The 27,178-nt window shown below is 42.3% G+C and overlaps 1 protein-coding gene across 6 annotated transcripts in view; it reads right to left on the minus strand.

Annotated features, from left to right (window-relative positions):
* The window catches only part of smtnb (smoothelin b), a 64,162-nt gene that overhangs the window by 36,313 nt on the left and 671 nt on the right, over positions 1-27,178 (minus strand). For 5 of the 6 annotated variants that reach the window (XM_049577764.1, XM_049577762.1, XM_049577763.1 and 2 more), the window contains exons 2-5: positions 5,519-5,676; positions 3,211-3,289; positions 3,028-3,106; positions 1,123-1,202 (exon numbers count right to left, since the gene is read on the minus strand). In XM_049577764.1, the coding sequence (XP_049433721.1) occupies positions 1,123-1,202; positions 3,028-3,106; positions 3,211-3,289; positions 5,519-5,676 (396 nt within the window). Of the gene's footprint in view, positions 1-1,122; positions 1,203-3,027; positions 3,107-3,210; positions 3,290-3,408; positions 3,556-5,518; positions 5,677-27,178 lie in introns of those variants that run through there. The other variant, XM_049577768.1, reaches the window with a different exon arrangement.

The following is a 27,178-nucleotide window of genomic DNA, read 5'->3' on the forward strand; positions in this document are numbered from 1 at the left end:
TACTACTGTCTGCTGCTGTCACGCAGGCGCAGAACATATGTGCTGGGTGGCCATTACGCCATTAGGGCCTCTACGTCACAGGCAGGCTTTAACAGAAACCACCAAAACTCTGATAAGGCCACTGATTGTATTTTTCCTTAAAAGCATAGATAGCTGTTCCTCCATTCTTCATCACTCAAAAGGCTTGAGTTACAACAACCTTGACCACATACAGTAAGAATTAACTTTGTTTTCATCCACAGAAATTTCATCCACTGTAAACAGAGCATTTATAAAAAAAACAAAAAACAAAAAACCTGTGATCAAACACAGCTGATAAGATAACATCTGGCTCCTGGCAGGCTCTCCCAAACAGTTAAGCCTCATGTCATGTCTTCAGATCCTGTTCACTGCAACTACCATATAATTCAATCAGTTATGCTCAAAAAGATAAAAGTTTAGTTCAACTCTGAAAACACAGTCTGTTATCATCCACCAGAGGGCCGGCCAGCTGAGAGGAGACTGAAGTCTGGAGGTTTAGAGAGTGACTGAGGAGGGAGTCAGAAACATATGATGCTGGCCATCAGAACTATTTGATCAAATCAGATCAGATTAAATTTAAAGTCTTTAAGTTCTTTGAACCTTTCATCTCTTCACTCTAAATTTTAAATATCAGCATGCAACTGTCTCAAAGTGTTAAAGGCCGGACAGATAGACGTGCAAAATGACAGTGTCTGCGAGACAGCCCCTGTCAAAAACTATTTACTGCCTTCACTAAACACCAGGCTCAAAGTAAATTTTATCTTTCTGCTCATACTTGGCCAAACCTGAATGAGGATGTAAGAAACAAAAGCACATTCTTTGCTCCGTGGCAGCCAAAGCATGTGTTTTGTGTGTGTACGTGTGGTGTAGCCACATTCATGACACAGTGTGTGTGTGTGACTCAAGTCACAATGCTTCTTGTTGTTGTTTGCTGCATTCTTCATTGTGGCCGCAGAGAAACCTCAGTGGTCAATGTTGCCATGCAAACAAACTCCTCAAATTGGTCTGTGCTCGGGTTAATTTTTGCAAATGGAAGCTGACAGGAGTGAGTATTAGACTAGAGACAAGTTTTCCCATCAGCTGTAATGTCTATTTACTCACCCCGGTTCCCATGGTGCTCTGAGGCTCCACGCTCTCAGGCTCCCCGCAGCGACCCAGAGCTTTACCCCGCTCCACAGTCCCTAGAAATACAGGAGTGGTACGGTAATTAGAATGAAGTAAGCGACTCATTATCCCATCTGATGTCAAACATGTGGTCATTTGTGAAATTAGGAAAAGATCAAACACAGATGGGAGACAAGCTCAGGCGACAGAGGACAAGATTATTTGAGGTGTCCTGACATGGCCCCACAGGAGGAGGCTGCACCACAGAGTGACAGGGTCTTCACGCAGACCAGACAGCACTAAGGAATGACAGGAATCCACTATCTGATCCAGCATCATAGGTAGATCTGCCACAGCAACTATGGTGACCACAGATAGTCTGCTATCTCTCTCACCTGATTCCTGCATACACATTAACACTATGTATTCCTCCCCCAAAGTTCCCTTAAAAACTAGGTGGTAAATGAAAATGAAACTGGCAGCAATGGCCTTCACAGTAATTTTTTACCTGTAATTTGAGCGCCCTCATCAGGCCAATCAGTGCTGTCATTTTTTAACTGCCAGAATTTGAGGCCAAAACACATAATTTCTCTAAATGTCATCCAGATTGGAGTGGTGGTGTCCAGGATGTAACATCATACTTAAAATACAGAGTTACATTTTTTAAATTTTTTGGCTTACAGTGTCTTAATCTAATAAAGTCATGCCTTTAAGGACTGAGAGATGTGTGTTGCAAGTTTTCTCTCAATTAAAACATAATTACGGCCTCTAAAATTCTGATATTTTGACCTCTAAAGGAATACTTCACCCCCCAATGATCATTTGTATATCAGTTACTAACCCAGTGATACGGTGAATTTCTTAAGAAAACGAAAAATCCAAAAAGAGGAAATTCTTGATAAATTCAAGTCATAGGGGTACGTGGTTAAAGGCATTTGCACGCTGAGGCTGTTTTTTTATGGATGTGTTTTTTACATGTCATCCAAAAAGAATCATCACTCATAGAAACCTTGTACACTGATTCTGATGCGTTTTATTGTTCTATTTATTGTGAACATTTGCAATACGTGACAAAATGAAAAGACACATTTCCTCCTTTGCCTCTCTCCACTTGAGTATCTGTCTGTCATCACTCCCTCCCTGTCTTTTCTTTGACACCGCAGCTGCGTGAAGAGGCGGATCTGTCCTCCCTTTCTGTCTCCACATTCTGTGTGCGGTCCACATACTCCTCTTCATCATCATCCACCTGAATATTACTATCTGACCTGTTAAAAGTAGCTATCTGAGTTATGAGATGAGTCACATGCATCTTTGCTAAAACCTCAGCAAAAACAGTGCAGTGCAGCAGAAACACTACTGATACACATTCTCATGCATGGAAGAGTAAAGTTTCAGTGAAAACACATTCATTCGGGAGGTACTGAGCATACGACTGGATAAATGAGACTTAGACTACACTGCACAAGTTGTGTGAGATAATGACAGATGTTTTGATCTAGTTGTTAAACGCAGAGGCCCTTTGACTTTAATTCATCAAGAATTTTCTCCTTTTTTGGATTCTTCATTCACCGTGGAGACAGTCAGCATAACACAAGATGAGTTACTGATATACAAATAATCATTTGGGGTTAGCAGTATTCCTTTAAGAATTAATAAATGTGTGTCGCAAGTTTTCTGTCATCCATAACATAATGATGGCTTTTCAAATTCTGACATTTAGACCTTTAACTATGTCTTTACAGCACTGTCTTCACACTTATCACTTTAAGTCACAACTATGCCAGAACACAGTGACAAAAATCATAATCCTTAATGTTTTGGTACAGTCACACAGCTGGTGTCACATATGTGTTTTTCCAAGTTTCATGTGGTCTTATATTAAACAGACACAGCTGGACTCACCTTGCTGCTGTTCATCTCGGACTTGACGGATGGCTGCTCTGATCATCTTCCTCTCCTCGTACTCACTGGCAGCACGGAGCTTCACACAAAAACACACACACACACACACACACATTTTCAGTGCACACAGGATAAGCATGCAGCATAACCATATTTCATGATTTTTTGGCCGTTACTACTCACCATTTTCGTGAGCTCATCGATGTCCTGGATTGATTGCAGTTTTCGTGACAGCACGTCCAAGTTGTCACTGGATTCAGACCTGAGAGAAAGAGAGAGAGAGAGACAGTGAAGTTAATATATAATTGTCATTATGACTGACCATCAACTTGTCCTCATGCAGCAAGAGACAAACTGGGAAATTACGGCATCTTGAAATACCCAAATACAAATTGAGGACTTCGCTGACTTCACCCTGAGGCCTCTCTGTGCGTGTGAAAGGCAGCAGAAGACAATTCCAAGATAATTCATCAGAGAAATCGCTCCCAAATCGAGCGTGGAAAAAATGATACTCATAACAGATTTGACGGCAATGACACACAGTGCCTAAAAAAGGCAGCTCTCATCCTCCCCTCTTTTCAGCCTCATTTTTCTCCATTCACTGCTCACTCTTATGTTGGTTTCTATTACTCATACGCTCCTCCAGTGCTCTCATTATCTTCGCCTCCTCCAGTCGTTGGTATTAAAGGATGTGTGGCACGTCGGAATGGAATATTTCACATTCCACCACTGAGAGGCACGGGATAATGCAACTTTCAGACCGCTTCTGTGTGTGTGTGTGTGTGTGTGTGTGCATGTGTGTGTGTCTTTCTAGGTATGCTTTCTCTAGCAGCGTCAGTGAGGCCTTATTATTGTAACCAAAGTCTTCTGAGAGCAGCAGTGAATGGAAATGATTAGGCCCGGCCACTGGTATTAATGGGATCCGGTGACAGAGAGAGAGAGAACGACAGCAGGAGGTTGAGTATTCGCTTCACATCCAATCATGTTAAATCTTTGCTGTGCTCCAATCCAAGCATTAATTAATTAACACCTGTTACAAGGCTCAGTCCATCCTGACCTGCAGAGCTTATCTCATCCACACGGAGAATGAACTTAAGACCATCAAAGCCTTAAAGGTATATGACACAGGTTTTCATAAAAACGCATACACTCATACAAAAGTAATGTCTCTAAATCTTCACTTATGACCCACTAGAAGTGTGTGGCGTATTTATCTGCAGAGACTCTGCCCTCTGCCTGTATATTCTTATTTTTTTTATCATTTCGCTGTGTTCAGGATGTTTATGTGCGTGTAGCTTCCAGCCTAAACAGTGCACAGGTGAGGTGGGGACTTGGTGGCAACAAGATACCAGACGGTAAGCAGCATGCATCCAAGAGGAAACTACAAAAATCTCACACATAGCACAGAAAAAACACAAATATAGTGAGGCAAAATGGCAAGCAGACAGAGCAAGTTCTAAAATGAGAGTGAATCTGAGGTTGGCTTTCACTTTCACTGGTGAGCACTGAAGAAGAGGATGAAGAGTGACACAGAGTTGGCCCGTTTTCTGTGAGACAGTCAGGTGCTGGGAAATTAATATACATAAACTCTTGAAGATCTACTCATTACTAAAAGTCTATGTCATATAAAAACTAAAGTGATGGTCAAAGTTGTCACAGAAATTTAAGGTGAGTGGACTGATTCATGTCATCACTTCATGCATTGAGTAACATTACAAGTAAACATTCCACCTTAAAAGTTGCCGGCGAATCTTGTTGGTAAAACCTGCTCGATGTAAGTTTTGAAGGTTATATGTTGCAAATTGGAGCCAGAGCCAATCAGTTGTGATATGTTTGCCCAAGTTCATTAGAAAAAGCCTGTATTGATGACCCAAATTACATAAAACACCCCTAAAAATAGTTTAATATCTTTATCTAACAGTATTAGTAAAAGTAACATGAGGTTTGATGACGACTTACAGTCCACTAAGCCTCTTTAAAATACAGATCACATTGTTTACAGTAACACCAAGATGATCTACCATGATAACTACAGTCTGTCTGTCCGGTTTCTCACCCAGCCAGCAAAAAACATGTTTATTGACAAAATGGTGAAGGTGGCATTAGAGCCAAGTTATCAGATTGTCCTCAGCTGAATGACAGGAGTTGGGATTGTGTTACTGAACTGGAAAAACACTTAGAAGGCTCTGAGTGAGACAAACACATGAGCAAAGAAAAACTCCTTCAGTCTGACTCTCATTTGAGGGAATGTGACATAAGGACACATTTTTAAAGCGAAAGCATTTACTGTGAAATGTGCATGCACATTGGAAAATGGAAAATTTACTGTGGTTGCAGTTTTCTGACTTTTCCAGACTTTTCTTTTTTCCCCACTGGAGTTGAGGAATGCTGCATCTGGGTTTTGTTTTGTCAGCATCTCCAGTTCACCTGGACTGACGCAGTTTGTCATGAGGACAGGTCTCTGTGTGTGTATGTGTGTGTGTGGGCCCACCTGTGCTGGTTCTCCTTGTCTTCCTGCTGTTTGAGGCGTGTGGGTCGAAATCTCTTGCTGGCCAGAGCGGCCTCCATGTCCTCAATCTCCCTCCTCCTCAACTCCCGGATGGCTGAACGGATGAGGCGTCTCTCGTCCAGATCCACGGTTCCATCCAGCTGCACATAAAAAGACAAAAGAGACCGTGAAGGCAAAAGCAAGTGCTAGAAGCACGCTAACACAGCAGGACACCACACATTTGTCTTGCAAAGAATATCCACTTGTCACATATATTTGCATCTATGAGCCAGTACCCTGCGGGAGCATGGTCAGAAAATGGCCACACAGTTATATAAGCATCGGCTGCTACAGCAAAGGGTCACAGGCTTGTTTTGAGTGTAAGTACAGGGCGGTGAATAAGCAGAACTGTAGGGCTCATAGCGTGGAGTCGTAGCTCAGTCACTGAGTTTTGCCCCCTGTAATTAACGCTGTCAAACAAGGACAATAATGTATTTGTTTACAAGAAGCGGCAGACTGTGAGCGAACTTGCCCTAACACACAGATGTCCAGCCAGAGTATCATAAAAAGTTTTATGATTTTTAGCCATGGTAGCAGCTTGGCTCTGGGGATAGCAATGTTGGTCTGTCGGCTGAAATATAACAACTGTTGGAGAGATTGCTGTGAAATTCAGTCATGTTCTCAAGCAGATGATCCCTACCAGGGCTCCTACAGCTTACGGCAAGATAGAGTTTTAAACTTTTTAAACTTTTATTGCCACTTCAAGTGAAATCTGACAAATTTTACAAAACGCAAAATTAAAAGGAAAAGACATGGACAGACATCAATTACTTAGAGAAAGGACAATTTTAGCCAAAAGTTTCTTTTAACATAAACATGACTTTTTTTGTCCCGTGGTGGAGACGAGGGTAGAACAGAACTGGGAGATACCTGATGTTTGCTGGCGAGTTTTCTTTGCAATTTTGTGTTTCTTACTCTACATGTGGGATTCCACTGCCTTGATTCCCATTGTACTGACTGAGTTTAAACTTATCCATAAAATACACCAAACATTGTACACATTACCCTTTACAGGTTTCAGCCATGCTGTCAAATGTGGCCGATCTCCCAGCCAGAAACAAAATATGAGTGTTACTTGTGTTTGCTATCCTGATCATGCGAGAGGCATTTGGTAAATTATTTTTTAAAAATTAAATGTTCTTGATTATGTTGAGATTTTAAAACGCAATATTGGGGAAAAAAATGAAAAAAACCCACTTCCGATGTCTTAGCATTTTTAAGACTTTTGAAAGACTGACTTAAGACATTTAAATATCAATTAAGGCCTTATTTTTAGATCTACAGATCTCTATAAGGATCTGAGGGTACCCTTCCTACTGGCTTTGTTCATCTCAAGACTTTTACTCTACCACACACAGCAGGTTGACATCTGTGGTTCATCACAAAGTTAGCATTGTCACTGAGAGCATCTAAGTATGTGAGCTCAAAGTCATGCAGTGCCTCAATTCAGCCTCACAGAGGCGCTAGCATGGCTGCATGCTCAGCCTGACCAGAGTCACAGCTGCCAGATAATAAACATAGTACCATCAGGTGTGTGACATGCAGACAGTGTTTGACTAAACAGCCCTGGCTTAGTTTTAAATGTGTGTTAGGGAGTTACAGGGGCAGCAGGGCCGATGAGCAGCTTATCGATTGGTGATGACAAGTGATCTGACTTCACTAATGTGAAAGGACAGAACCACCTGAGCAAGGAGCGGAGGATGAAAAACAGGTACGCCAACAGCTGGTGCTCAGCTATAAGAAAGAAGTGCGTTCAGCTCTGCGGGTCAACCTATCGCCCAGGTGTCTTCTTCGTTGGTTGTAATTCATCTTGGTTGAACAGTAGCCGGGCCGCAGGAGGCCCCGGGCACTCAGAAGTGGCTCACTTTAAACACTCACTGAGTCATTTCATCACTCCGAGTGGGTATTAGTTAAAGGGTTTATTTTTCAAGCAAAAGAGGAGTAATTAAGGTGTGCGAGTGTGTGTATAAAAGCACGCCTGCAGACAGATGAGCCAGTCAGCGAGCTGGGTGCTTTCATGTTAGCGACAGCCATGAGCATGGGAGGGTGGAGGGAGCCCTCTCCTGTCATATAAGAGACAGATCTCTCTTCTGGTCGACAGCGGGAACCTGTCAACACATGCAGAGATGAGCGGCTCCTGCTCCACTGGCAGGCCTTTCTGATACACTTCACGCACAAACACACACTTGAAGGCTTCCTGCTGCACCAGTTAAAACCTGCAGAGTTGAGACACAAACCTTTGTATGCCAACTGGTTTCTGCTAGAGGGAGCTGGATGTGTTTGTTAAGCTAAGCCCTGCACCCTGGTGGGATGAAAGGGGGTTGATGCTGCTGGGCCTGGAGGAGGAGAAGGAAGAAGGGGGGGGGTCTCATGAGAGATGAAGAGGCCAGTGGTTTTGAGGTCTCACTGTGGTCTGTTGAAATATGTGGCCCGAGCTGCACTAGCTCAGAGGGGCTCTCCTATATACTGTAATTTGTGGAAATCTAAAGTGCTGAGCTGGCTGAAAATAACTGGTAAGAGGAGAAAGTGCTCTGAAAAGTTCAGAAGAAAGCCCGGGGGGGGGTAAGGATAAGAGGGGAAAGTAAAGCGGCAACAGGGAGAAAGGATGACAAAGTGAAAAGGAGAAAAATGAGAGAGAAGCTGGACTCGGCTATGACTAAAAATGGGCAGATGAGAGCTGGGTGGGAAAGGGCCAGGCCTCGCACGGGTCATTCCTCACATTCCTGCTGACTCACTAGGAAAGAGATGGAAGTGAAATCTGACGATCACGAACTGGAGCTGGGTCCAGCCCAGCAGTGAGATGATACAATGACCGGGAGTGTCAGAATTTTTGAGGAAATGAGAACGCGCTTGCTTATTTCTATTACTGCCCAGTGTGTGTCTCTCTCTCACATGACTACACACACACACACACACACACACACACACACACTAACCAAACACTCAAGGGAGTACTCCGTTACCACACTGTCAAGCTTACTGCTGAATGAATGTCATGATATGATTATACAGCAGATACGCTGCCAAGTTTTAGGGGATGACTGATTTATTTATTCATTATTGAGATATAACAGAACAGCCTCAGGCCTGGGCCTCTAATCTAAAACAATAACTTCTCATCAGCATTTAAAAACAGACTGCATACTTTGGCCTTTTTCTGTGCGTATCAGTTTAAAGATAAAGCAAGATGAACACTGGAAAATGCTCGACAGACAAGAGCAACTCCTAAAGTCAGAGCATGTGACAGGCTGCAGAACTATCAAAATCAGTTACAGTAATCTTTTTAAATACAAGCCTGAATCCTGATGTGAGGAAAAGAGATGAAAAACAATGCCTGCATGTAAATAGATAACCTTTATTTAATCAGGGGAAGCCAATTTGAAAGCAAATCTCTCCTTTGAAATGGTGTCCTGCAGATACACATCCAGCCCAATTTGATCTCGGATGGGCCGGACCATCCGCTCAATAACTTTTCAGTACCATCAGCTCCAATATTTTCCCTTCTTTGTGTAAAGAGTTACAAGAATTCTGTAGACTTTCATCATTTTACAAAGAAGATTAATAGCCTGAGACATCTTAAGAAAATTAAGTGCAATTTCAACAGTATGTCTCAGTTTCTCCACATCCAGTCAGTCGACTTCTCACTGTCATTACATGTGCATTTATCAACACATTTCCTGATACTGATTCTTTTGAACTGAAGCTGCTGACTTACAATATGTTGCACAATGTTCAATATCTTTAAACATGGTCACAGTAAGTATTCATTGTTATATCAGAGGACTGTACACTGGTCAGGGTGGGAAAGCCTCTGAAGCAGAATTTTACATAAAGTAGGCAACGCATTGTTTAACTTGCTCCTGAAACCTGGCACCTCTTAGTCTAGTTATCTAATGGGCCGGATTGGACCCTTTGGCGGGCCTGTTCTGGCCCATGGGTTGTATGTTTAACACCCTTGATGTAAAGCATCGCTTAATAGAAGCTTAAACTGTTGTGAGGTCTAAAATTTGTCCATTTTGAGGGAGTCTTGAAGATTATTCCACCAAAGAGGAGCATAATAGGTGAATGGAGTTTCCCCCTAGTTATGTATTCACATATGGGATCTCCAAGGTAATGCAGTCTTGTGAATGGTATCCCACATTTCTAAGTCTTAAAAGCAATGATAAATAAGCTCAGTAAGAATAGCTTTGTAAACTAAATAAAATAGTGTTGTTCACTTCAAGTGGTAAATGATGGACGCCCTACCTCCTCACAGAGGATACAATGAAGGATCCTTAAACTGTGACCTTTAATAAACCTAAGAGCACCATACTAAACACATCAAGGGGCTTGATGGTATGGGCAGAGCCATGCATGTAAATTACATCTGAATAGTCACGTACTGTTGCCTGAACAATCTGCAACCTCCTGCTAAAAGTGAGGGACCGCCTATTTCTGAAAAAGAAATCTATTTTAAGCTTCATCATGACTTCTACCTGCTCTAACACAAGCAGGTTTAAACAGACCAATCACTGCACAGGTGGCTGCGTGTATCAGTTTGGATTGGTTGCAACATTTGTCAACTAAATTCAACTGGCTAATCCAGTTGGCACAAATCCAGCAGCTGTAACTGACTTTTCTTTTACGTTTGAAAAGAGGAAAAAAGAAAAACAAGAGCCGACCAATAACTTCCCTTCGCAGGCGAGTAATGAGTGGGCGTAACCCAAGCAAATAAAACACACCTAAAACTTGGACGCCTGCCAAAGACAGCAGAGTGACCGTTAAAGCACCAGAGACGGAAACACACTCTCATGCAGAAACAGAGTCTGTTTGACAAAACCTTCACGTGACAGTGGTCAACTGTGTCAGTGGGAGTAGAGAGGGGGGAAAATCAATGTATTTACACAGTGACAGCACCTTCAACCACTGACTATCCCCACAGGCATTTTTTAACCCAAGCGACAGGCCAACTGTCACCGTGGCTCCAAACAACAACAACTCTGTGACCCAGCAGAGAGCAGCCGTTTTACCCAGACAGAAGGCTTTTCTACTGCTAACAGACGTATGAGTCAGAAATAACACATAACAAATAGGTCACGCAGAGAAATATGTTTTACTGAAAACTATGCCATCATCGAGACGTCACCGAGCTGTCAGCACCTTTAATGACGGCAGGGAGGAAAGTCACGCTACAGTCTGGTCTACTGTACAAATGTGAGGACTCATCACCGGATCTGGAAGCTGCTGTAACACCTTTTGGCCTCAGTGGAGTCACCTGACTCAGACAGTGATACACAATATGAGGAAAAGGATGGAGGAGGTGACTGACAGGGTGAGGAAAGAAAGGAAAGTCATGTAGTAACTTTGAGGCAGTGCTCACAGATGTGTCTTCCCACCTCTTTTATACTCACTGACATAAACCACAAAATGATTACCTTATTTGGCAGGAGTCACACTGTGGTGAGCAGCGAGATACAGAAAAATATTTTAATGTTTCACAAGGGGGCCTGCTACAGCTTGCACTGCACTGTTGGTCGCTTTGAGTCACTTCCTGCAGAGCAGCAGCTTTCTATGGAGTCAAAAACCTCAAACCTATCCAAAGACATGCGCCTGAAGCAGCTCAATCAATCACAGTCAATTAGAGAGTTCATGGTTTAGCGGTAATCCCGACCAGCTGGTGACACACTCCTGAGGACAGCAACACCCTCTGAAACTCATCTGCTACACATGAAACCCATTTAAATGTGATTTTTAACTTTGTGAGGTTGGTTTTATTTATTGTGACACACATGGACCACAGCCGGAGAAGTGGTCAAACATGGCAACAACTCAAGGTTATACTGAGCTACTATTTAGTGGGTCTGCCATCCATAGCACATGCTGGAACAGCCACCTGTGGGTGCAGCACTGAAATGGGATTACGGTAAATCTGAAGTGAAAAGAGTGAGACCACTCGGAAATTACTGTGCAAATACAAAGAAAATGTTGTACATGTTCAGATTTGTCTTGATTACACCCTTCTATTGAAACGTTTATCCATAGCAACTGAGACTTAGTTTAAATAGGTCTCTGTAAACTGGGTGTAACTCATACTGTATCTGCATCATTTGCTATTTGGATCTTTTCTGCTCATGTTGTTTAACTGTATTGTATGCTTAACGTACAGTAAACTGAACTGCATGTCTTTTTACCCATGCCTATTAACATCTGGCAAAGGGAATGATGATGAAAACTGGCTTTTCAGCTAACTTGGGTGCATTTACATTTCTTTGAATGTGGATTAATGTACACAGTCTATTCTCAAATAAAACATACATTAAATTGAAGCATGTTAGTTTACATATTATTATATATGGGAAAACTATAGTACACACTTTTTTGTTGAAGAGGATGAGAGCCTGGTCAGGTCTGCAGTCATAATTTTGCTTTTAAAAAGGTATACGATACAAAACAATGTACTGACTCCAAGTTGTAAATTCGAATCATCAGTCGGAAACCCCTTCGTCAACTGAGATTCCTCAAGTTGAGCAGTCGTTTTTTTGTTTTTTCTTTTGGTCAGTCAGTGTGCAGTGTACTTCGGGGGTCGTTTTGGTCCCAAGATTTAACTATGAAGTGAGCGCTTGTTGCTTTCATGCTGATTTTTGAAAGAGGCAGCAGCAGACACAGACCCAGGTTAAGTCTGAGTAGGACGGAGGCAGCTGCCCAGAGGAGGAGAGGCTGAGAGATGTTAACTTCTGCCTTCTGCTGAGAAGTGGTGAATTTACAGCTCACAGCAACTTAAACCAATACAGTCTCTGGCCTGTGTTTGATATCTAGTGTTGGCAATTGCACATTTCTGATCCCTCGTTAGTGTAGTTCGCATGCATGAACTCAGAGGGCTTGTTTACATAGGGTTTGTTGAGGGTCACCCTGAACGTCCTGCCAAAACCTGTTCAAACTCTCAAACTCTATTTGGAAAAAAGGAACAAATAGTCGAATATTCGTAATCAACAGCCAAGTCTGGTTTGACTGAGTCAGGTACAGCCCTAAAAAACTCATTCAAAAGTAATCAATATCTGTCACTTATGATCCACGAGAAGTGTGTGGCGGTGTATTTATCTCTAGGCATTCTGCCCTCTGCCCGTATTTTCTTATATTCTTTTTATTTTGCTGTGTTAGGGATGTTGTCACAGCACTGAAAACAACACCAGCAAATTTTGCAAGGCGAAACGCCCAGCAGACAAAGCTCATTCCAAAACCAGAGTAAATCTAGGGTTGGCTTTCACTTGCGCTGGCGAGCACTGAAGGAGAGGATAGGGATGAAGAGCAATGCAGAGTTGGCCTGTTTTCTGTTGGAAAGGTAGGTGTCAGTGGTTTATTAGTTTGCCAAAGTAATTTCCAACACAACAATTGTAACCTTGCTACAATAGAAGCTTACAGCAAACAGGGAGGGAGGAGGGGCCAATTTTAAATGTTGTGTTTACAAACATTAACAGACAATTCCTGCATAGCATACCTTTAATGCTGTAATTTCAGACTGTGTAGAAAAATGTGAATATGCCACAAAGAAAGGTGCAGAAATTTTTTTTTTTTTTAAATTTTTCAAATACTCAGCCCTTCCTACTGTGTGTGTCTCTCTAGTTGTGTTGTGTGCTGTGGTTTACAAAGGTCAGGTCAAACAGCACAGCCTGGTGTATGGACAACAGCTACCTTCACCCTCCCACACACACCCATCCGCCCAGCCCTGTGTGGGAGCACAGCGACCCCTCAGGCCGAGCCCTGACCTTTTGACTCCTGGTGCATGTGCTCCTCTCATCTGCTGTTTTTGTACTTAACACTTTCTACTTTGTGATCTATGACGTGGCGAGCAAAGTCCCTGACACAAAGGAGTATGTATACTTTCTGCATGCGTGTGGGCCCACGTGCATGGGTATGAGTGAGAGGTAGGGGGGCACTGTGTGTGTCTGTGCATGAAACGAGGGCTACAGTAATAATTTCCAGAGCAGGCTGAAGGTTAGAGTGCAGCCAGGCAGCAGATCGGATCAGTGCTTTATACTTACTTGTGTCAAGCCCACAAGTGAGTTTGCCCTTATAAGGACAGACGGGACACTCCTGGTAGCAGAGCTCAAGTCGATTACCAGCTGCCACTGAGAAAGTCGGACTGCTGCAGACATTGAGACAGACGCAAATAAACAATCGAGAGAGACTGAAAGGGTGAGGAAGTTCAAAAATACTTTTATCACCCTGAAATCTCTTTATTGCCTCGCTTTGGGGCAAAACTCCAATTTGGATCAGGTGAAAGCCTATAAATCATTTCTCGTCGCCTCAGGAAAACAATGCCTGCATACAGTAGGCCAGCACACCACACCCACTGAAAAATAGGAATATAATCAGGATACATGAGAGCCCTGCAAGGCATGGGATTCCTGGTTTCTCAGAAGAGGGAGTTTCAGTCACCTCTCAGCTGAAATATTAACAAAGAAACGAACCAGATTCAAGGCTAGACCTCGTTGTGCTACACTGAGCCCTCATTGTCTCGAAAACAGAGGAAGTACCTGTGAAGTATACAAGCAGGGGAGAGAAACAGATTACAGCACATGTGGCAATGTGCTCTTTGTGAGCGCAGCTACACGTGTGGTGAGGCTTAAACTTCATCAATAAGTGGATGGTAGGACAGAGGCCCACAGCAGACTGAAGAAAACAGCGTCCTCTTTACACTTGAGGTAGCAGGCATAAAGAACGGATGCATGGAGGAATGCATGTGGGTCAGAGGGGGGTACAGGCATCAGCTATGTTCTGTAATGATGCACTGAAGACAGATCTGAACTCACACGTGTTGCGCAGAGTCTTACATTAGTGCAGTGGACTCCACAAGCTGATGAATTAATAACACTTGATTGTGCACACGTGGTCGAAACATCTGATCTAAACTGCAAAACACTGACCTTTCAGCTCTGTGCAGGACCTCAAAGTCATTTCCAATCTTGCAGCACTTTTGCATATCTAACCATCTCATTATCGTCCACAGTAGAACATATTTCATTTGGGCTTTATCCGCCACCCCCGTGAGAAGTTTTGGCGCATTTCTGCTGTCTGGCTCCACACACACACACACACACACACACACACACACACTCTGTCCCCTCTGAATGTGTCTGCTTCAGAGCTGCAGGTCAGGTCACAGAGAGGGATCCAGGTCAGCTGCGGTCTGATCGGGACAACCATGCCCTACATTTGGGAGTTGGCATCATCGAAAGGGTTTCATGTCAGCCAATGTGGACAAAAAAGCTTCCTCATTAGTCTGCTGTCAGAGCTGCACAGAAAAACCTACGCAGCACATGAAGTGTGAACATGATCTGAGCATCCATTCACTTTGACATTTCTTTGTTTGCGGGCATTTCAGTCTGTGATCTTGGGTCAAATGTTGGATTTATCTGACACTGACTGCATTTATATTCCTACATAGCTCTTTTTATGTTTAATGAAAATAAATATTCCAAAAATATTTCCATTTTCATGCAGTCGTGCATGCGGTTAACGTGCCTTAACATGTTGCTTATCATGTTAAAATATAGAAAAGTGAAACAGCAGGAGCTGCTTGCGCCATTTCGCTTCTTTGCGTCAAGATAGGATTTTTGAAAAATTTTTCTCCAGTGCAAACACAGCCTGCCTCTTATCTTCCTTCAACCATCGTCTTGAGAAGGTCGGTGTAGCGACATTTGCACATATTCAAAAACCTGTTGATAACCAGGTCTTTCATAATGTTTAAAAGTAGATGTGTTTCTCCATCCGACCATTAATGTGGGCTTTCTTTACCCCACAGTCTTGCAAACAGTTGGCTAATTGGTTTGTGAACAATGCACAGACCTGGCCGTAAATGGGCAAGAGGAAATGTGTCACAAACTGCTGTAAAAACTCCAGCTGAGACACAGAGTCTGAACGTGCTGTATAAAATGTCCAAAGAATTCTTCTAAAACCCGAAAAATATCAGCATATCCCACGTGTCTTAATCAAAACCCTTAACAGCAGATTGTTATAGCAATTGGTGCACTGGTTCTTCAAATTGAGCTTTCTCCTACATCACACCAAAACTTATTTGTCTTCAAAAGCAGGATCTTTTTTTCACAGCTTCATTGTTCAGTGTTCTGATTCATCAAACCTAATCATAGGAAACCCACAGAGGAAGGGAGCTGTCCACAAATTGTGAGTACATCAGTGATCATAAGCAAAAGATCTGATACATGATAACAGAGTTCAGCAGGAGGAAGCCTCCATAAATACAGAGATAAGAAGGACGGCATTGAATCTTGCACTGCAGCCACCCTCATCCTGCAAGTGGATGATGAATCTTCTCCAAATATGGGACATCACCGGTCAAACCGAAGCCCTGAGTGACCAGCTCTTTTGGTTTAATTAGGAAAGAGCCGGGAGGTGAGAGGGGATGTCCCACAGGAGGAAACAGAGGGGGAGTTAAAGCACGCGGAGCACAAACTGTTTGTTCTAATAGATCCGCGAGAGCCAGCCATGCTGACTCTGAAGCTCCACAGCACCTACAACAACGGGAGCGAGTCGCACGCTGACAGACAGACAAAACCAAACAGACTTTAACAGATCAGCTGTTATTATCTCAAGAATGCCACAACATTAACAACATTGGGCTGGGAAGCAAAACATCAACATCCGCTGGACGATTTTGAGTAGATCTCAGGAAATGGCTCTTTCCTCAGGGAGTCAATATACAAAAGGCCAAAACCACAGAGTTTCTTCATTTCTCTCTGCCTCACTCTTTATCTCCCATCTCTTTCATCTGTTTTAGTTCCAATTTAAAAGGCACCATCTTTACTAAACTTGTGAAATGTGATACATGTGACCTTTTATTTCTGCCGGTGTAATTCACTATGTGACTTGGCAGAAAACCGAAAACATTTCTGATCCTGCAGAGTGCTGCGTGCTGTTTCCTGTGCGCTATTTTCCCCTATAAAACACAGCCACACCTTTATTCCAATATAAATCCAAACAGTGAAGCCCTAATATGGCACCTTACAACTGAGAATTGGTGTTTGGGGCAAAGCAAATGGGTGCTGAACGTCAAAAGCATTTTAATAGCATCTCGGCAATTACGTGAGTCACAGTGTTCTTTCCCCCTGAAAGAAACACAGTTCCTCATTTTACCTAAAGTGGCCATTAACCGAGTTTCAGGTTAAAGTGCTGTCATTTTCCACAAATTAAACACACAGAATCTTCAATTTGACCTTCAAACCCTCTTCATTTGATGAGCTGTTACAAAAAAAAGTTTAAAAAAAAAAAAAAAAGGTGGAAAAGTCTGTGTGTATTGGGACATTTTAGAGTCAGCATTCAGATCACTGAAACAACAGCCATGAAAAAGACTGTACACATCTGGTAAGTGTTTCTAAAACACCTGGACAACAGTCTAAACAGCAACTTGGGGTGTTTGTCACAAACAAACAAAAGCATTCGAACTCAAGCAGGGATTCCTCTGCAAAGAGACGCCTGGTGGTAGTAAAGGAGACCACCTTCAATCCCTTATCCAGACCTTTTCCATTTGGCATAATGATGATCCACACAGATGGCGCTCCGTGATAGAAACCCTCTCTGCTGGATCACTTAACACACAAACGAAAAATAGCAAAGCCTACAAGAACTGTCTCACCCCTTGGTTGACTCCCCCATTTATCAAGGCTGAATAGACTGTATTAATTCAGTGAGTCCATGCTGCACATATCATATGATTGGGGTCAGATTTCCACAGCAGACGGTGTCGCCTCCATCAAGCTGCAACTCTTTGGCCTCCCTCAGTAACCACAGGTTGGTTCTGCTGTTTCATCAATGCTCAATACATCATCATGGACTGTGTTTTGACTAAAATTTAAAGGTTTAGTGTGTAGGATTAAGTAGCATCTAGCGGTGAGGCTGTAAAAGGATCTGCTTCATATGTAGCTCATTCTAAGGTGACAAAAACACAAAGGTTCTTATTTTCAGGTAACTATCCAGGGATTGAATACTAAGATTGTGATAAGGTACGAATAGCTGGGTGTTAACCTCACCAATAAATTGAACTGGTCAAACAACACGGATGTCGTATACAAAAAGGGCCAAAGCCTTTACTTGCTGAGGAGACTGAGGTCCTTTGGAGTGTGCAGGACACTGCTGAGGTCATTTTGAGACACAGTGGTTGCATCTGCCAGCTCTGTCTGACTTGTCTCTTGATTCCATAGAGGTGGTGGGTGAGAGGAATATGTTCGCCAAGCTGACGTCAATCAAGCACACCACCTCTCACCTCCTGCATGAGACTGTGGGGGCCTTAACCAGCTCCTTCAGCAACACACTACAGACACCCACAGTGCAAGAAAGAGCGCTACCACAGGTACTTCATTTAAACAGCAGACTTGTTAACAAGACAACGTAACATCATGTAATACTGTTGTCTCTGTTTCCATCACCAACCACCTACAACATTACAGCTAATATGCACAATTTCAGTCTTAATCTTCCATATTTCTTATGTTTCTTCTCTTACCTTATAAAGTAATGAATGCATAGTTATGAATATTATATACCATTTCTGTCAATAGATGCCCCTAAATCCTACAAAAGGGACCTTTAAAGGGACACTGTTGAGGTTTCGACCCCTAGGAGCGCTATGGAACAATATTTTTACCAACATGCCCCTTTTTGGTTTGTATCATGCACACCAACGCTGACAAATGTGGAGTGGGGCGATGCGCCTCACATCCTACCGCTGGTTTCACGCTGTTTCACTGATCAACAGTCAGAGATGGTAAAGTGCCAAAAAACAGATAGATGCACCAACGAAGTCAATGAACTGTCGCGGATCATTTCCAACGTCAGAATAAAATCACAAGTTTTACTGCGGGTGCATCACAGGCATCATCACAATACCATATTATATCGATTCTTTGAACTATATAATATTTGCTGATATTACAAGTCTTCCGCAGTATGATTTTGATTCAGTTTAATTTAGGGGCCTGCAATTTGAGATGATATCAGTAAATATTCTCTTTGTCTTTTTCTTGGCTGCTTGTCACTACCTGTGCGACATTAGGCTGCTAGCACTGTGTAAATATGAACCAAATGAAAGAGGTGTGCTTGGGTGGAAATGGTGACATGGATGTGCCATGGAAATTTCAAAATAAAGGCATATCTTAAAGATGACAATGATCTTGATTGTTTGATGTAAGCTGGTCATAACACTCAGTCCGAGCTGACTTCAGCCAGTCTTTTTCTCGTCTTGATGTTCCAAGAAAATAAAACATGTTAACATCATTGTGAGTTTTTAGTCTTGGCTTGTGCACATAAGGAAGTTCAATGTTTTGAACACTGTCAACAACCAACAGGTGGGCTTTTTCCTGCAGACCAGGTAGACAGTAAACATCTAGGAGACTCCTGGGAGTCGCAAGAACATGAACAAGCCTCGGTTCTCTTTGACTGTGGAAAAGAAGGAACTGGTGGAGCTGTGGAGTGAAGAAGAGGGCCTCTTTGACGATTCCTCCCTGTTGTACCACAATAAAGAGGAGAAGGGAAAAAAGTGTGACATCTAAAGACAAAGATTAGTCTTTTAAAAGTATTTTCGAAGTCGTCTGGTGTTTGGTAAGCATAAAGGGTGTTAGCACATTTGTTTTATATTCTACATCATAAAATATGACTTATGATATTTTCAGTGTATACCCTCTCTACAGAACTGCATAATTCATGACAAGGAGCACAAACAGTCATAAATTTCTTACACATTGAAACACTCATACAGTCACAAACTGTCATCTCACACACTGTAAGAATGTAATCACATTACTGCGCTGACACGAGCCGAATCAACCTCTGTGAGATTTGTTTGTTATAGTGAGAATTAAACTGCCATATTACTCTTTCTTATGACTTTCAAGATGACAAAAAGCGCCTGGTATCCTGTTTATTAATGAAATACAGCTCTTTATATTTAAATGCCAGCTTATGTTTATACAGTATCATACATTTCAAAATGACAAAACAATACAAAGTATCCTGTTTAATAAAGAAATACAACACTGAACTCAGTTTCAACTTCAAACGTGGAGTAAATGTTTGCTCCACTCTCTCAGAATTACTGCTCCAGAGAAATAAACTACTTAAAGGCCACGGACCAAAAATAGAAGTTGGTGGAGTTGATATGAACATCTTCCCAAGTTCACCACTTTTCTTTTCTCATCCTCTCAGAGCCAAAAGAGGAAGGCTATTTATAGCAGTATCCACTAACAAGTTTCCTGTTTTATCAAACAAACAAGGGACTTTTTATCTCTCTGCTCCCTGGTCAAGTATTTGGATATTCATTGTCAGCGGCTCAAGTCTGCACGCTGTGACTAAACTGTTGCGATGGGCTGTCACTGCAACAGTGTAGATAACTCATGTCAGCAGAAGGAAAAACTGCCCCAAACTGTGAGCTGCTCACAGCCCCATTCTTCGTTACCACCTCGCTAACACTAGTGAAACTCTATCATAGGGGAAAGACTCTGTGAGAATCTGGAGGGCGTAAATACCTGTGAGAATGATGACTGACTCAGCAGGAAGAAAACAGGTGTACACTGTGAACTCTGTGTTTGTAGTTTAAAGCCTGAGTGACTTTATTTTACACTCCAGGGGAGAAAAACACTTTCAGAAACTCCCACTGGGGTCAAAGGGAACGACGTTCACCAACTGGCAGCATAAACCCTGAGGAGCAGCAGGTGTTATCAATGGTCAGGAGCATAAAACACTTGAGACTCTTTTCTTGTTTTGTGCAGCAGGGAGTGCGGGGGCTGTATTCAAAGGAGGATCTGCTGCATGCAACAGCTTGTATCTGAAACACTCTGCAGACTCTTTGAAGACAGAAAAATGGTTTAATGATTGTAGACGAGGTTCAAGTTAAGTCTTGCAGTGTCGTGCTCCTGCAAAGGACTTTCTCTTGAAATTTCACTTTTAAAAAGGTGCAGTGTGGCGGATTTGGGGGGGATCTATTGCCAGAAATCAAATATAACATAATAAGTATATTATCTTTACTGTATAATCACCTGAAAATAAGGACGCATTCACACTGGTGCTATTTGGTCCACTTTAAACAAACTCTAGTCCGCTTCCACCGACAGTTCGGTTTGTTTGGAGTGGTGTGAATGCTCATTCGAACTCTGGACCAAACGAGTGAACCCTGATCTGCTTGAAAACTGGGGGTCTCGGTTCACTTGCAAGTGAACCCTGGTGTAATTTGCGTAGTGAGGAGGTGCAGGCGCTTATTGATATATGGTCAGAGGACTATATATCGCAGTTGCTGACTGCTGGCTGAAGGGGATGGATTTCCGTTTTCAGTCCTGGCCAATCGATGAGCCAGGTTTTCTTCTTCCTCATCCCTTTTCTCTTCCTGGTCAGTGGTTGTTTTGGGAAATACCGCCCCCAAACGACTGCGTGACATTGTCCACGTGGTTTGGTCCCCTTTGAAAACTACAGTGTGAAAGTGAACCGAATCAAATGAAGGTGTGAAATTTTTCAGCATTCCCTGCCCAATAGAATTGGGTCCCCTGGACTATCCTGGTGTGAATGTGCCCTTAAACTCATTGGTTTTTTTGTTACCTAAAAATGAGTTTTTTATATCTACATAGGAGCAGATCCTCATCTACGCAGTCCGATATGTCACACCACAATGTTTCTACAGTAGCCCAGAATGGACAAACCAAACTCTAGCTTTAGGGCCATTTGCATTTTCACATCAGCTACTATAGTTAGCACCTCCTCTGCGATGAGACAAACAGCATCCGAAAAACATAGATTTTTAAAGTAAAACTGTGTTATCCAGCGTTTAAAGCGGTTTAAATCACCTGGTCCACTTGTGTTGGAGGAGAGGAGACCTCTGTGGGTAATTCACCTCCCAGTAAAAATCTCCTGAATAATGAACGCTGTTGAACCCTAACCAGGAGTTCACGCTTAGCACACAGAAGAAGCTTCAGCTTGTTGCAATCTGCCCTCCTCACCCCTAGATGCCACTAAACCCTACACACTGCTCCTTTTAAGGCCTGTTACAATTTCCCACAGCTCCAGATAATGTTTTCAAATGTTCTCTTTTATCTGACACACTGTCCAAAATCAAAACATACTGCTATCATGCATAATGAAGAAAAGCCTCCAATCTTCACATCTAAGAAGCCAAACACAACAAAGGTTGGACATTTTTTGGCCTGCAAGATGACAAAAGCACAGATTATCGTAATAATTAAAAATGATATTTTAAAACAAATACGACCCCTGATAATATTCGCTTCTAGCGTGACAACATGAAAAAGCTGCACATCTATCTGAAAATGTCCCAGACAACAGTTATATAATGCGGAGTAATTTTTCCGATTTATTCGTTCCTGATGATGAGGCTGACATTTTGGACCTGTCTCCAGGGGCCGAGGAGAACCTGGGACTTTGCTGAGAGCCCACAAAACAAACCCATTCTTCCTCTCCAACTGTAACCGTTGAGCCCTTGTCAATGCACAAAGGGTCCAGAGAGCCATAAAACGAAGGCCCAGGGGTCCCATATATCAACAAGGCCGGACCACAGAGTGAAACTGCCCTATTTTAAACATGTGCGAATGCTTCTTGCTCACCAGGGAGAAAGGACGGTCACATGGCTGGCAAGACAAGTTACAAATCATTATGTGAGACATTCTGCATGTGAAATCAGCCCAGCAGGCGCCACTGACGGAAATGTCTCCAACTGGAGACCACAAGCTGTTACACGCAATATTTCATGTGTATATTGACATTTCACTCATCTGGGAGCTTGTAGGATGTCACATTTTGACTTTTCCTGCATTCTTCCAGTGATGCAGCACAGTTAAAGGGATTTCAGAGATAATTAGAAGGGAGATCCTGGAGTGGCTGACAGGTGCTTAAGTTGAACCTTATTCTTAGCTAAGTAGGCAGGTGCACAGGTGCCACAACAACAGACAACAGTAGACATGGCTTGTCCAGCAGGTTTGTCACACGCACAAAGGAAACTATTGCCACATGTCAGATTCAGGGCTGCAACAACTGATAATCATCATCCTCCGAGCTACCAACAAGCTGATAAAATCTATTTTTAAGTGATAGTGGTTGGAGTAGTTTGGTTGGAAGGAGCTTTTCTCCAACTGGCCCTTTTTTGTCTTTTTGTGTCCACAGATCTTGAGTACCATTCAGACAGATGACCCGCAACAAACCCCCTCTCTAAAAGAAACTGGGACACCAACTGATTATTTTTTGCGGATATTTAAATAATTGTGGTGGCCAGGAGAGAAGAAAAATGCTTTTCCTGGTTGCCATGGAGGGGATTAAATGAGCAATATACAAGGCAGCCAGGGCTTTGAATAGAAGAGTAGAGAAGGGATTAGTGGCGTTAGAGAGGCCGCCATATGACCTTCTGACTGTTTAGTTCATTAAGTGCAACACAGGCCTGGAGTTTGTGTTCGTTAACAGAAGCTCCTCCACCCAACTTTACTACCACTTTAATTACACCTCGGCATCTGAATGTCCATCATCTTTTACGAGAGTCCTGAAAAACTTAATTTACAAACTCCTCGACAATATAAAACGCCACAGAAAGGGTGCTAGATTTAATAAAACCTAAACACAACAAGGCTCCACTCAGGTGAAGCTGAGTTTAAACTCCATCGTACAATCTTCTCTGAGCTTAATCAGAGTTTGTTTCCTTTGAGTTCACTGTGGAAAACCCTGACACTTGAGTCACTGCAAACATCATCAGTGAAAATGTGGGATCTGGGTGACCTTATGGCTGGTGGTTACATGTGAGGGAGGGAAGCTGTGGGGAAGACGCTCAGCACATGAACACAGCCCTGAAGACGAGATCTAGCTCAGTCAGTAACGGGTTACACATCAGCGTCACATGAAGATAAACTCCATGAATTCCAATGTCTGCATGATGTGTGTTTTCTTCTGCTGCTGCAGCTCTCGCAGACAATGGCAGCATTTTAAAGCAGCCTCTCACAGGAAACATGCCACACGGGAGAGTTCAGACAGCGCTTGATTTCTTATATTGATTTTATCAGAAATAAAATCTTACTGAGTGGAAATGAGTCCTCTGACACAGATATACCTGTAAATCTGAAGCTCTACTCTATTAAATATAAAACTACAACCAACACAGCAGCCTATTAGAAAAGTAAAGAGGCCCAGCAGCCTGAAATGTCCTCGATCTTTCCACTGCCAAACAGGGATGGAGCCAGACGTTGTAAACATTCAGGGATCAGCCCAAACCTAGGTGGGTCCGAGGGCATGCCCCCCGGGAGATTTGTTTCCCATTTACAGCGGCTATGTGCACTTTTTTAAGCCATTTGAGGCAATAGCATGCCTCAATATTGGAACATCATCTAGGAAAAACATGATAGCTGACAAGCAAAAAAACGCTAAGGGCGTTTTTATATTAGGTACAATTAAGTCGTACCATGCCTGAGTATGATTGCCGCCCCTCTCCACTCCCCTGCGGCTCAGTTCAAACATTAATTATGTTGTTCCATACCAAAGAACATTTGCATCATCATGTACACAATTGTTTTGTTTTGAGGCGAGGCTCTGCTCCTGGCTTGAGGAGGAGCTGCTGCTGTCATGCACAGAGTCGAAAGTGGCAAGAAAACCGGATCTGGGTCCGTCCGCAGCGGGATGTGGTGTGGTCTGATACAGATGCATCAGTATTAAACAAAGACTGTTTCACAACCTTGTAGTCACGTTAAATAGCTGTTCACTTCTGTGTTTTGGTACAGTTGGTGTTCACACTTAAGATGTACTGTACTGGAGTACGCATGAACCATACCTAAGACCAAGTACGGATCAGTGTATCATACTAGGGTACTGAACACAGTCAGAGATATTGGATAAAGCGAGATACCCCACTCAGCTCACTTCCTGATTCAGCGACGTCAGCGCCACGCCCCCGTAGGAGACTTGTGGCAGCTCTGAATGTATTGTCGTCAATGAGGAAAATGAACGTGATCACAATTTATGGTCAATTCTTTCGCCCTATAGTCACTAAAGTAAATATTGGGTTCGTTTTCCACAAGCCACACATCTTACCAACATTCTGACACTAAAGCTGCATTTTTCATCCACACAGATCAAGAGAAAATTAACTTTGTTTGAGCCCTGTCCGCCTCAGAAAACAAATTCTCACGAGATTTTGTGATCTTGATAAACAGGTGGTAAAATCACAGTTAGCTTACAAAAAGTTATTTACCGCTAGTAATAAATAAAAAATGCCCAAGCTTTGTGCAGCAATAGGCTGCGGTTATAGGAAGAATGTATTTTCATTCCACCTGCTTCTCGATCCGCATACACAGACATCCACAGAGCCTCTGTTCAACACGGTGGTGGGCACTGGGGGGGGTTGAGGGAGAACAGGCTCTGATTGGAGGGAAAGCTAACCACGCCCACTTAGGAGACAGGAAGATTAACCGTTTTCTTAACATTGGATAAGCCTACGGTGGGGTATCTTCTTTATCCAATATCTCTGACACAGTGTTCACACTAATCAAACGAGCTGGACTTTGGGGTCAAGTGTGCTCGGATGCAGGCTCACGTCCCTGATGTGAAAACCCCCTACTTGTTTTCCAACCAGCTCCCTTCCACCCCCGCCACTGCTGCCATAATTTGTAGTGACCATTCTGACTCCCTTATCCTTTATATTAATCTTATCACCCCTTTTCCTGCTTTGTTCCCGTATAAATGACATCATAATTTTACTGATCAAAGCAACCGACACTCTAAGTTAATCACTCACTGTAAGAGAAATATGATTTCCTCAGTATGCTCCTGTTGTCCTGCTATTATAATAATGTCGCTTCTGATAAAAGTTTGGCCTTTAAGTGATTTATGAGAGGAAGGCTCTCAGCCAGATGATTCCAGACTACAGGGCAATAATAGTTTAGTCTCAGACAGGTCAACAAAACATTACATTTAGTCGCCGCCTTGTTCCAAAGTAAACAGCCTTTTCTTGTCTAGTTTACTGATCTATAAGAACAGAAATCAAAATGTTTTTCTAAGATGACCTCTTCTTAAAGTGCACAGTCTTGGGAAAGCAGCTGTTGGGGATAATGACTTTAGAAGTCAAGTGAAAATCAGATACTGTAGTTTACACACAGTGATCTGACAGGCGCTCAACACATCACCCCAAGTTAAATTAGTTTTGCCCAGATGTTTCATGTACAACTGTTGCGTATGTGTAACTGTGATTCAGACAAACCCAGCGTAACTTTGTCTAAACAGGGACAGACTGACTCATGCGCCCTTGTAAATGTGTCTGAGTTACAGGTGTCATGATATATGTCTGCTGTCTCACCTTCCTCTGCCTCGGGAAATGATCAGGACGTGACTAATGTGACTGTGAACCAGGAAGTCTAATGTTTGTACACGCTTATTTTATCAATACTGGTTTGCTGCTTACACTTGTGACATCATGTCTGCTTCAGTAACAACCGAAACGCAATATATCAGAGTGAATCTGTGAATCACACACACATATGAAATAAACATTACTGTCTTCCACTGTTCTGTATGTGTCAGATATGTCTGATTTGTGTCATTGTACACATTGTCACACATCAACGTTTACCTGAGTCAGTTCTGGCTACTGTTACTGTCTTCGTGCATCAATCTGTCAAGTATTCATTTGATTTATTGTTTAGTGTATAAAGTGTCTGGGACCAAGGTGACATCATCAAATTTCTTGATTCTTTTCCCATCACCAAACCAGATGCAGAGATTTTAAATTTAAAATGATATAAAACAACAAATCTTTACATTTTACAAATCCGAACAAGCGAGCATTGAGCATTTTTGCTTTATAAATGACTTAATGGTTAAGCGATTATCAAAATTCTTGGCAACTTGATTAATGATCGACCAGCTTCGGGTTTTAAAACAAGTTTCTATTTGACTGACAGCTGCAATGATAACACACTGAAATTCACCATTTACCTGACTTATTTTTATTCCCTGAATGTTATTTTCATAATTCATTGATTGTTTAATCTAAAAATGCCAAAGCAGTGGTGACATAATGGCTATTAAAAGTCCTTAAATTCAAGTTGACCTCTTCAAATGTCTTGTTTTGTCCAATCAAGAGTCAGAATGATATAAAAGTGATGGAAAGAATTAAGAGTTATGACACAAAGCAACAAGAAGCACTGCATGTATGCACTAGAGCTGCAACGATTAATCCATGAGTTGTCAACTATTAGGCTAAATGAACTGCCAACTAATTTAAAAATCGATTCATCTGTCGGAGTAATTTTTAAGGGGAAAAAAATGGTACTACTACTACTATTTTCTGGTTCATTTACTCCTCTGTGACTGTAAACTGAGTATCTTTGGGGTGGGTTGACAAAACAATACATTTGACGACATCATTTTGAGTTTTGGGAGACACTGCTGGACATTTTTCACCATTTTCTGACATTTTTTAGACCAAAAACTCATTGATTAATCAAGAAAATAACAGATTAATGGACAAGCAAATCATCCCTTAGTTACAGCCCTAGTGTGCAAACCACCTGTCTGAGATGTATGAGTTCTCAAAAAGACACACTGGCAAAAACAGTGCATGTAGGATGTTAAATTATGTGA

Source organism: Epinephelus fuscoguttatus, linkage group LG6, assembly GCF_011397635.1.
Source record: "Epinephelus fuscoguttatus linkage group LG6, E.fuscoguttatus.final_Chr_v1".
Taxonomy (NCBI): Eukaryota; Metazoa; Chordata; class Actinopteri; order Perciformes; family Serranidae; genus Epinephelus; species Epinephelus fuscoguttatus.